This window comes from Triplophysa dalaica, chromosome 6, assembly GCF_015846415.1.
Source record: "Triplophysa dalaica isolate WHDGS20190420 chromosome 6, ASM1584641v1, whole genome shotgun sequence".
NCBI classification, from domain to species: Eukaryota; Metazoa; Chordata; class Actinopteri; order Cypriniformes; family Nemacheilidae; genus Triplophysa; species Triplophysa dalaica.
Genome location: NC_079547.1, coordinates 23590322 through 23603127, shown reverse-complemented (window position 1 = coordinate 23603127; position 12806 = coordinate 23590322). Strand labels below are relative to the sequence as shown.

Here is a 12806-nt window from a genome sequence, read left to right as displayed (position 1 = left end):
GGTCCTACAAACTGCTGAAAATAAATCAGGTTCCAATAATCTATAACTGACTGGACAGTTGTGTTCTTTTATATACTGTAACATAAATGGTTTGAGTGTGAAATGAAGACAAGATGATCCACAACATCATCATCCTCTCATATAAACATTAATGCTAGTCGCACAGATTCATAAAACTCACAAACACTACACAAAATAGAAATACATGTTTTTGTGACCGTTTATTTCCTTAAACAGTAGTAAAACAAAGCAAAAAAATGAAATAAATTAGATCATCTAATAAATACAGTATGGTAAAAAAAAAAAGACAGCATGGTGTTTACATTGTCTTACAGTATTGACGACCATGATAGTGCATTAAAGAAAAGAGGAAAGTGTACACTAAATTATAAAATAGACAATTTAAAATCGCACTATAAAACTACAAGTTCTTGTACATAAAACTAACCAACTCTATTGTACATTCAATATTGACAATTTACAGTTACAGCTGCAATTCAAGCTCCCTAAACTAAAAGTGTTTCTTTTAGCGTTCGTAGCAACACAAAGACACAAGTGACTTCAGAAAATAAACTGTGGGATGCGCTCAATTTGAGCGTGAAGTCTTAACGTGAACGTGCACAACTTTTGTCATTAGAAAGTGAACACAAGCTTACAACCAGATGCACAAACGTATGTTCCCATATGGAATGCTGTGGGGGTAAAGTCCTACCTGGGATGGGTTTTTGTAAAAAACAATCTGATTTAAAGCTGGGTAAATGTGGACAAACCTAGTTCAATATTTGCATTTGCATGATATGCCTAGAAAAAAAACACATATAAGGGGTGAATTAATAGGACCGAACATGAATGACATAAGAGAAAGGTAGTCAATAAAAGTTGACTTGTGAAGCGTTTCATAGCAGGAGAGTTTAAAACATTTGCATGAATTCAACATGCCTACATAATCTAAACACATGTGTTGTTTAAAATGTGAAACTACCCTTAAAATCCTACAAGATAGAAAAATGCTAAGGCACAGGCCAAACTGTCCGAGCATGTTTAACAGCAGATTGTTTCTTTAAAAATCTAACCGATCTGTGTAAATCACACCGCGATCAATGGTCTCATTTTACACCTCTTTTATAACAAAGCAGCAACAGAGTAAGGCTGTACAGTACACTATCACGCCACGGCATTCAGTGCATTTGGTCGCTTTATAAGTGTTCTCTCGCTGGACAATTTGTTCAGTGAGTCTATCAGTCGACTGTGCAAAAAGCATGTGTTCAAACTTCTAACCTGGTGTAGATGTGGAAGTAAAGCTGTCTGAGCTGATCTGACATCATGAACGTGACATTACAGGAGTATTTCTGGCTTTTTGATGGACATTCGGTTGATCTAGCACTAATACTATCTGAGAACAGATGAAGAGTATTAATACTCTATCGTGCATTATAAAGTGACTGGTCTTTTATTAAAGGAGTAGTCCATAAAAAACATGACATCATCAAGTGATGAGTTTTCATCTTTGAGCGAACCATTTGTTTTAATTTCATTGTGAGGTTTGGCTACGTAACCTGATAAAACTATATTTTGGATAAGAAATTCTGAATCTTTTCATCAGCTCATAGAGTGTAATTCAAAGTCGAAGCAACTGAACCTGTTAAAAAAATATAAATACATTTAAAAGATGTGATGAAAAATAGCTCATAAACAAAAGGGTGATACCACTACGATGTGTTCAAATCGCTCTATCTATGAAGACTAGTGACATCATAGATATGTATTTCGAGCGGTAATCGAGCGCCTCATGTGGTTGTTAAGCAAAGCAACAGCACTGATGTGATGATTGACATCAGCGGTGATACAGTATTGAGTCGTCACACAAAACGACAGGTGTTAAATCACCATCGGTCGATTTCTAACATCAAAGCGCAAAATCGTCCACGGCACAGTAGAAGTAACGCTAAAGAAAGATTTAAACCCAGCAGCCGAGAGATTCTGATGCAAATATGACATACGCTGAACATGAAACTCTTACTCCGTCTTTCAAACCCCACTCCTTGTGTCTCACGATGAGCTGTGGGTAACAAAGAGGTCAGTGCGACCGGGTAGGGGGGAAATGTTTGATTGACAGACCAGCCTCCCCCTCTCTTCAGCAGCCACGTGCTGCGATGTGAACAAATGAGGGAGGCGGAGTCAAGGGTGTGGCTTAAAGTTGAGAGTCCGCCCCGAGGCTGTTGAGTTCTTCGGGTGAGTGTTTCTCTGCGCCCGCCATTGTCTGGCGAAAGCCGGCAGAGATTTCGTCGAATGTCCGTCCCTTGGTTTCCGGAACTTTGAAGAAGGTGAATACGAAGAAGGAGAGTAAAAATATGGTGAAGATGACGAACACGTACGGCCCACACACATCCTGTTGAGAGAGATAAATGGTTAATTCACTAATATCAACATATAATTCACAGGAACATATTCTGTAAATAAATCCTGTGCTCTTACCTGCACATACTGGAAGCCCATGCCCACGATGAAGTTGGCGGTCCAGTTGGAGAATCCGGCCACAGCAAACGCAGAGGGTCTCGGGCCCTGACTGAACAGCTCGGCCACGATGAACCACGGGATGGGGCCGGGCCCGATCTCAAAGAACGCCACGAACGCGAAGATGGCTACAATGCTCACGTAGGACATCCACTCCAGCTGGTCCTGCAAAAGTGATTGAACCCAAACTGTATTTTAAAACTTGAAATAAATATGAACACGAGTTGAAGACTGACCTTATTAAATATCACTATGTTACTGTGTGGACGTATTTGCCTACCAGAAGGGCGAGAGCGATGGTCATCAGTATAGCAGATCCAGCCATTCCCAGAAGTCCCAAGAGGTGTAGAGACCTGCGGCCCGCCCTCTCCACCACAAACAGCTGCACAAGACATTATCAAATATTGATACACGACTAACAACAAACTGTGAATTCATACATCAGCATGCTCATAAGCGTGTGACTCACCGATACTACAGTAAAAGCAGTGTTGACCACTCCAGCACCAATAGTGGCGTACACGGGCTGCTTCACATTCGCTTTCTCAAAGATCGCTGTAGAGTAGTAGAACACCTGCGCATGGATGTGAACGCAAATGGAGGGTCAACGAAGTCTCGAAACATCACACTGAGACATTACGATAGAAATGTGAAGCACTCACGGCGTTGATTCCAGATAGCTGCTGGGAGAGCTGCAGCATGATGGCTATGAGGATGGGCTGCCGGTACAGTGGAGAGCGGAAGAGCTCCAGGATGGTCACCTTCTTCTCTCTCATCATCTGTCTGCTCTCCTCCTTCATCTCCTGCATGTCTGCGCTCACGTCTGACGTCCCGCGCAGCTTTTTCATCACTGCGTACACATGAGATGGCCGTTCTGAGTTATTTACTGCAGGGTCTATGGGCCTGGTTGATCAGGCACGGGTGTGTGTGCTCACCTGATTTGGCTCTATTTTCCTCGCTGCGGTTGATGAGTAAGAATCGAGGGCTCTCCGGGCAGAGGGGCAGCAGACAGCACTGCAGAAGCGCCGGGATGAAGGTAAAGCCCAGGAGGAATGGCCACATGGTGGCGTTACCCATAAGAGTATCCAAACCGAAGATCTACACCACACGAAACATCATCACCATAAATAACAACCTCAGATGAGACTATGATATTAGTTTTTGAGGGATCAATTAAGTGTACCTGTGCCATGAGGATGCCCACGACGATGCCCAGCTGATGCAGGGTGCCCAGGGCTCCTCTGAGCGCAGTGGGTGCCACCTCACCAACGTACATGGGCACAAAACCAGTGGACAGACCGGAATAAAGACCCACCACAAAGCGTCCCATAATGAGCATCTCGTAAGACGCGGTCATCTTAGAAAAGCCCATGAGAGCTGCAGCTATAAAAGCTAGCACATTAGCCATGAGCATGGAGTTCCGCCTAAAATAAGACAGACAGAGAGAGACATATGAGAAAGATTGAAAACATGGAAACTGTGTCATGATATTTTATAATCTGGTAATGTCTTAACCTTCCGAAGCGGTTCACAAACAGCCCAACGGAGAAGGATCCTATGATGCCGCCAACAGAGAAGATGGCCACAGACAGGGACCACAGCGTGGTCATGGTGGCTTTAGAGATGGGCTCTTGATATCGATCTAACCAGGTTTCATTGTAGAACGTCTCGATAATCTAAAACACAAACACATAAACAACATTACATAAACGAATCAACAATGATGGATATTGACGTCTTGGAAAAAATGGTATTGCTCAGAGGCAGCTCAAGATTTGATGGAGTTCTCAGTCGTGTTTCATTAAAGTATAAAGATGTTTCAGATGTTTCTCCTTATAATTCTTAAGAGAAAAACAAATGAGACAATTGTTCACCCACATGAAGGTGAATGTAGAATGTAGAGGTCAAATCATCTGGATTTGGGTCGATTTGATGAGTTCATATTGAGATCTTCGATAAGAGCAGATTTGACCAATCTGAGCTCAGTTTGAGACATTCTGGAGATCTTTGTTTTATTTTAATTCACCTCTAAGAAACGAATGCTGACAGTTTATTATTTCTAATGCTCCTTAGACTTAGTAAAGTGTCTCGTGTAAGAACTGATCTGTCCAGTAGGTGGCTCACTGACCGGTGAGGTCTTGTAATGAGAAACGAGACACATAGGGAGTCAAGTTTCCACGGTCTCTCTGCGCTACGTGACATGCTTGTGTTTATAAACACAGACCTTCCGTAACCTGAAGAGCTTGTCCCATTAATGAGACTGTCCTCTCTTTCTCTGTCCTCTCTTCCTATCAAATGTCAGTCACCTGCTGAGATGCAAGCTACAATTTACATGCCTTATGTATGACCATTGACAATACCCAGTGAGTCTCTCTCTCTCTCTCTCTCTCTCTCTATCTATCTCAGCTGTCTGACACCTGCGGTATGCAGAAAGTCCTTCACCATCACCTTAATATCAGTCAAAGTTCAAGTCATGTGCCTGTGGGGTTAAATCTCTTATTATAAAACCACTTTTATACCAGTTTTTTAGCACACGCCGCTTTAGGGTGCGAAAGTTGATACACGTAAAAAATCACATTATTAATAGAAATAACGTTCAAACACACTAGTCTTTAGTTAACGGCGTCTCGAGGATCCAGTAATCTTATCGCTGTGATTATTTATAGAGAGGGCCACGTCAAACACACTCACACACTGATTTTTGGCCTCGCTCACTTGATAAAACTAATGCACAATACACTTAAAACAGCAAAATCAGCCTGTAGCCGAATCGGAGCCGTGCTGATATACGGCCGCACCACACTTATGCACGCTTCAACATGTGCTTCAACATATACTTTTTACATAAAGAAGCATGCGGACACATCTCCTGTCTGTCTGGATGGTTTTAAGGCAGGAAGGGGAACACAAGCGTAAGACACACACTCGATCCTAACGTTAGAAAAGCTTCATTCACATAACCAAACGCTGGCCCCTAATCCAGCGCACTCATCTGTACAGCCTGTGCTGTGTCTAAAATGACCTACACGCTGAACCTGAACTGAGAATGTGTTGAATTTAAAAGAGGCCCAACCTAGGCAGGTGAGCAGATGCTTCTGTCCTGATTGACTTATAATATGTAGATAAAGGACTTAATCGCCCCGTGGAGCAGTGCGCTTATCTTCCTGGAATTAAACATGTAGCATTTGTTATCTTTGTGTACTTGTGTAGCAACTTTCAAACAGGGCTCGGACAGCTGCAGTAGTGCATTACTATGAATGGGGGGGAGAGGGGAGGAGGGTTTTGATAATGTCAAAGGTTTAAGGACGACGAGCTGGTCAGCACGGAGGCAGTCGCATAAAATGATTTGCACCGTTCACAATCTGTGTAGAGAGCTTTAGGGAATATAGACAGCTGTTTTTGTGACATCTTTAAGGGGATTGTTTTCAGGAGCTAGTGATGTGCGCGTTCTCGCTGCTCACCTTTTGCGGGGCATTGATGACACCCGTGTTGTAGCCGAATTGCAGAGATCCGATCACAGCTGTCCCAACGGCCAGCATCAGAGGAAAGGTCAGCTTCTGTTGAGAGAACAATATAAGAGAGTTCAGCGAGCCATTTTTAGCAACACAATGGAACGTACTGAAAGTCCATCAATCTTTCTCATTGCAGAGACAAAATAACAACAACATATCAAATTCTGGCTAAAACTATGGTGTTGGCAATAGAATATGTGCACTTTTTAAGGATTGGAAAGGCTGGGTGTAAATGTGCCTTTACAATGACTCTGATTTTAGAATACAATAGCCTTTAAAAACGTTCATGTTGTTTGTTTACTCATTTAATTGTATAACATGCAACTTTATACAAACTGATAAATAGCTTCATAAGACTGTAATGTCACATCATTTCTAATTTTGAAGGTAATAAAATGCAATTAATACAACGGGAAAGTCACTATTCCTATTGTTTCTATATCTAGCTTCACCCCTGTCCTACAAGGACACAGCTTTGCACAAATACACAAGCATTTCCTTCTGTTGAAATACAATAGAAAAGGATTAACCTTCCTTAAGAGACTGCATTTTCTCAGGTTTGATTGAAATTATTCGGTATCACACAGGGAAGTTCTTGAAAAATACAAAAATATTTCCTCATTCCATCCCAAAATGAATTGAAATCTCATTTGTTTTCACTTTTGTGTGCCATTGTCATGCATTCATTATACATTCAAAATAACTCACAGGTTTGTCTTTTTCAAACTTGTGAACGACTGTGATGCAAGTGGGTGAAGGACTTGTGAGGTTAATAAATATAAAAAGGGTTTAGCAAACCAGACGGCACCATCCAGCTTCTGTTGTCTGAGAATGAATCTTATAAAGAGATGGACACAGGCCGTGAAATCGCCCACCTATCAAGACAGTGGCTGCATGAAAACATGACGACCGACGTCACGCTGGAAAAACTCTGATGTTTACTTGCAGTAATTATTCAAGGAGACATTTGATTTTGTCAACATAATGTGTTTGAGAGCTTTTAAATGACAAAATTTAATGAAAGTACTTGCGTCACTTGCTTTTGAAAACTTGTACGGAAAGCCTCAAGCACTCCTTAGGTAAAGTTTACTCTACATACTCTGCCCTGCTTTTCTCTTAAGGCACGCTTGCAGACTTTTGGAACGTTTGCATAGTAAACAACACATGATCGAATCTGCAGACTGTTGCAATCTTTCTGCAACGACTCCAGACTGAAAATCTGAGCAAAATCCTGTTGTGTATTCCTGCCATACTCTCACATTCTGCCATTTACTCTGGCCTGTAAGTGGCTCCAAATTTATTTGACCAAAGAAACCTTTATACTTCCAAGATGTCAACACTGTTAAATCAGTTTAGACTTTCTATGTTTTTTAAACTCTCATTAGAGCGAGACATAAGCATGCTCCATACGACTGTAAACACCTCCTCAGTTTCAACATTTTAAGCACTTGCGCTCCTCCGCTATAAACAAATGACGTGAAAGACACCAGTTTGGGAGTCGTGCTTTGAATGTTTGTATCCTGCCTTTCATTCACACAAACACAGGCGTGCTTCAACTCTACAAGGCACGCTAAAAGCTAAAAGGGGTGGGATAAGGACACACCTTCGCTACCTCTACACAAGAGAAAAAATGCACTTCAATGAGGTCACGGCTGGGCAGTCGAACCAGCTCTGAAACAGGATGCCATATATACACACAAACCGAGCCCTTGGGAGTTTGGTATAGAGACAAGTCTATTTCATCATTCCTTCACTAGCACCAAACCTACTTAAAATATGCCAGTAGCAACTTTTATAATCTCACATATGAAAAGGTCCTCGACAGAAGCTTTGTCCCAACCAACTTCCTTAAGAAGTTAACTGCATCCTTCCTGCTTTTAAAACATTGGCTTTGATTGCAAACACAACTCGGGAGAGGAGAGGGGTCTGCGTCTCTTTAAGAGAGATGAAGGATTTGGAAAATATCTAAATATGGAAGTTTTTGACTGGTCTTCCTCCAGGGCAGGGATAAGAAACATTCCTTTGCCAAATTCCAGCCTCACACTTATATCACCAAAGAAGACAATCAAATATGCATTATGATACTGCATACTTGTTCACAATGTCAAAGTCAAAAGTCATGGAATACAGTGTGTATGTACTGGGGCCGGTTAGACGACTGCACGGTTTATAATAACATCATTCTAGATCTTAATAACAGGACCTTTCTAGCTTTGTCATGCAGTCTCTGCGAAACATGACGGTCATAAACAGACACGCCCTCCTGGTCATATCACATACCAGCAGTTGACATAGAGACAGACCAACATTTGTACAAACAGAAGACGGTCGTTGTGTATTGGTTTAGCTTGGCTATGGGATGGTTAGCTTAAAGTTTTTCTCAATAACAACAAATCAAACTTTTCGAAGATTTCTAACGATAATCTTAGTAGAAAAAATGTATCACTTCTTATACACCAAAACAGTCAAATATCAATATTTGTATATTACAATGCCTGTATACACCATGTTTACTTGTTCACCGGAGCATTTTTCATTGTGAAATGGATGTCACAACCAAACTAGCATGCAAATAAACCTGGCAATCCACAGCTCAGAGCTTTCTTTCGTTTTTGACCCTTACACAACCAATTTGAGCCGATATTCACACTCCATAGGGCCTCAGAGCCTAAAAGTTTGGATACCAGCTGACGCCAAGTGCTCTGTGTGTGTGTATGTCTGAGGCCCGTTGTTTGTTGTTCATACTCAATGCAAACCATAATAGTGCAATAACACTTAAACTTGACATTATCACTTTAGTAACAGCAACACTGTAGGTGTTCAAATTGCCTCATCAACTTCAATAAAAACTACTGATGCGATGATCTGTATCTTTAGTTAGATCAACAAAACAACTTTGTTACTCTAGCCTGTGTGTGTCAAGTTCTGTCCCTACGCAAGACGAAGGAAACAATGTGTTGACGTTTTTACTCATAAATGCCAAGGTACGAATGATGCCAAGTGATGTGACGGAATAACACAAACCTGTTTTTACTATGTCCACCATTTAATCTGAACTGCATTCAATGCATGTTTGTATATGACCAATTTGCTTCCTCGTCGATTGATCGAACATTAAGAATTTGTAAGACAATAAAAACGCTTTAATCATTCTTTGTACTTAAGTTCAGAAGAAAAAGTTAGTTGAAACAACTCTAAATAGTTCATTCATGTTTAAAGGCCCCAATTGCAATTTGGGAAGTGGAGGTACGCTTGAATAAATGTGTCATTGTATTCAATAACAAAACAGCAGACAAACTGTCATTTAACTTAAAAAACGAAACTCTTCCAAAGGACGACCAGAAAATTGATTGTGGGCAAGTTTGTACAAATGCCAAATAATTATGTTTTGTGCAGATGTTTGATCTTTTACATGCTATTGAAATGCATTTAATAAATAAGCATAAGGGTCTGAAAACCTTCGAGAGGACAGCCAAACTTACTTTGCAACCAGACAAAGATGTCTCTGTCTATATAACACACACACTCTTTATCGAAGTGTGATGCCAATACTCGGCATGTTTTCCTTTTCCTTTCATGCCCTATTCCAAGCTCCTAGTTTCATACTTTGTATGTAATTTCTTGGTAAGACGTAACCAAGTTAAAAATGTAATTACAATATTTACTCCTAGCAAATTGCGCACAGCACAAACGGTTTGGTTTTTTATTTTTTCTGTCATTTATACAGGTGAAATTAGGGTATTAGACAAAATACTTAATAATATTAAACATGATTTGAATGCTAAGACTGTATTCAGTAAATGTGCACATCCACACAATTCACAGATGCATTTAAGATACTTCTTTGAAGTAGGTATATCCAAGCATATTTTCTTTTGTATGGTAAAATATTACATCACCACCCCGGCGCAAACAAACCACATCTCACAAACCAGTTCTTTAATTTCAAAAGCTGGTTTGGGATGAAAAGCTTAAGCACAAGGCTTAACACCAAATATTGTGTATCCACGTTTCTTCCCTATTATGCGGCACATGACTGCGAATGTGTTAAGTGCAGAGCATTCAAACACTAGGCAGTGTGCTGGGAACAGGTCAAGAACATGACCTTTGTTGTGGTGTGGCGTTGTGCGCTCCCTATCTAAGAACAGCTGTGGCTTAATCCCCAAAGGAAAAGGTCCTTCATTCCCAGCACATCTACTGAAAGCTAAAATTAATCACAACACACAAAGAACTGAATGAACAGAAACACTAAGTCCTAATTGAAACAATCTGCAGAAAAAAAATGTATTACAAATATCCACAAAAACATCCTTATTATCAAGACACGTGTCTAAACCTGTTCAGTACTGTAATAGATATCTTAATTGTCGATTAATTTAGGGTTGAGGAACTTGAAAAGAGACACTTCATCTATCACATCTGTGGTTAGGTTAGCCATGTACAACAGACTACTAGTCACGTATGTCTTCTTCTCAGTATTAGTCACTAGTTTGGATAGGGCCCACAATGAACCGAGAAAGACAGACAGAGTTTCTCAGCAACGTTCAAATCATCCAATTTTAATGAGACAATAAAATGCCACACAAATAATGATGAATGTAAGCTGTCACGTACATCACGGCTCATGGCATTAAAATACCTAGTAAGATAGCAGTTATTTGCACATGATGGTATAACAGCAAGGTAACAAGGCTGTATTATAGTCACGATAGAAATGTATTGTAAAATACTCAAAACAGGTATATATTTGGAATAATGAACGCATGAAAAATAGAAAAGACTAAATCATATTTCTTTGTGATATAACATAAAAGAAAGAATAAATAAAACGAATCACTAAAATATGGTCATATTAGAAAATGCTAAAATGTCCAGAAAGAAAGAAAGATAGAAAGAAAGGATAGCTTAGAAAACACTAAAATGTGCAGAAAGAAAGAAAGATAGAAAGAAAGATAGATAGATAGAAAGTAAGCTTAGAAAACACCAAAATATCCAGAAAGAAAGAAAGAAAGATAGATAGATAGATAAATAGATAGATAGATATATAGGTAGATAGATAGAAAGAAAGAAAGAAAGAAAGAAAGAAAGAAAGAAAGAAAGATAGAAAGATAGATAGAAAGAAAGAAAGAAAGGATAGCTTAGAAAACACTAAAAAGTGCAGACAGAAAGAAAGATAGAAAGAAAGATAGAAAGACAGGATAGCTTAGAAAACACTAAAATGTGCAGAAAGATAGATAGATAGAAAGAAGAAAGAAGAAGAAGAAAGAAAGAAAGAAAGAAAGAAAGAAAGATACAAAGGATAGCTTAGAAAACACTAAAATGTGCAGAAAGAAAGAAAGAAAGAAAGGATAGCTTAGAAAACACTAAAAAGTGCAGACAGAAAGAAAGATAGAAAGAAAGATAGAAAGACAGGATAGCTTAGAAAACACTAAAATGTGCGGAAAGAAAGAAACATAGAAAGAAAGAAAGAAAGAAAGAAAGAAAGAAAGAAAGAAAGAAAGAAAGAAAGAAAGAAAGAAAGAAAGAAAGAAAGAAAGAAAGAAAGAAAGAAAGAAAGAAAGAAAGAAAGAAAGAAAGAAAGGATGGATAGCTTTAAGTGAGCACGTACACCACGACTCTCTGGCTTTGTCTCAATACCTACATCCCTAACTCTATACCCAAGAAATTGATACCTATGGAGGCATTTTACTAGGCTTTTAAGACAGTTTTCTACATTATATGACTACAGTACGTGTCTAGACCTGGACCTGTGTAGATAAGTTATGAGATACAGTCATAAGGCGAGGATCTCGAATGCTCAAAACTGCTGTCTATGTAGGGAGCACACTAGGTTTCTTTGAGGGACTCTCTCTACGACTGAGGAGGAAAATCACCATCATTAGAGAACCTTTAACACCCTTATGTGAACTCGTCTTTATGACAACTATCAACATCTGTTATATGGGTGTTGTTTAGTTGTTAAACAACCAGTTTGTCAATTTACTGTTGCTCGAAAATGTGGGCTCGTGAAGCTATGCGGCTAACCGTCTCTGACTGACAGAAAAAACTTTATCGACGCACGAAAAATACCAACACAAACCCGTAAAAACTCGGTATTTCCGTGTTTCAGTATTGTTTGTTTTATCTCCTCGCATATTTTACACATTGTTGCATTTCTACTGAAAATAAAAGAAGTTTTGGAGTTAACTTACCTTTCCGTCCTCCATCGCGCTCTGTCAAAAACTGCGATGACGTCTCGAGGAGCTTTAACTTGGCTTAAACTTCGTTCTTCCTCGAGTTTCTTCGCCGCAAAACGTTATAAATAAAACCAGAAGTCTTAAAATGAATAAGTTAGATAATAAATAAATAAATACAACTTTGTCGAGAAGGATGTAGCCTTGAACAGAGACCAAGAGCAGATGCCCACAGATGTCTTTCACGAGCTCATCTGATAGCTTCAGAAAACTTTCTTTTGAATTCTCGTTATTTTCAGTCTTGTTTCTTCTCTTGTCTGGTATGTTTCAACACGTTTCCAGCTCGTGCCGGTAAGTCTGAGATGCTGTCTGGGGTCGCGGGTTAATATGTATGACGCAACATTCGGGAAAGTGGGCTGGACCGAGATCAACCCTGTGATTGGCTGATCTCGAGCGTCGACGTTCAGTAAATGCGTAAAAGCGTGCCAGCGTATACTACTGTTATAAAGTAGTATTACGGCATTAATATGGGGTGTGTTTTGAGTTTATTCGTCAGAGTATAGCTAAAATTACTCTTAGAAATGTTACAAATTTGCTACACCCTAAT

General features: G+C 39.6%; 1 protein-coding gene across 1 annotated transcript; it reads right to left on the bottom strand.

The window, feature by feature from the left end:
- Positions 1 to 202: 202 nt before the first annotated feature.
- Positions 203 to 12566, bottom strand: slc2a1b (solute carrier family 2 member 1b). The gene is made up of 10 exons (XM_056750327.1): positions 12218 to 12566; positions 5976 to 6071; positions 4030 to 4190; positions 3698 to 3938; positions 3450 to 3612; positions 3177 to 3364; positions 2984 to 3088; positions 2795 to 2896; positions 2476 to 2679; positions 203 to 2389 (listed from the first exon to the last, which is right to left on the bottom strand). The coding sequence occupies exons 1-10, from the start codon at positions 12230 to 12232 to the stop codon at positions 2192 to 2194; spliced, it is 1473 nt and encodes a 490-aa protein (XP_056606305.1). The 5' UTR covers positions 12233 to 12566; the 3' UTR covers positions 203 to 2191.
- Between the last annotated feature and the right edge of the window lie 240 nt (positions 12567 to 12806).

Coding starts and splice junctions, on each gene's coding strand:
- slc2a1b (XM_056750327.1), bottom strand. Junction 3,939..4,029: donor TTTGTGAACCGCTTCGGAAG/GTTAAGACATTA, acceptor GTCTTATTTTAG/GCGGAACTCCATGCTCATGG. Junction 3,613..3,697: donor TGGGCATCCTCATGGCACAG/GTACACTTAATT, acceptor CGTGTGGTGTAG/ATCTTCGGTTTGGATACTCT.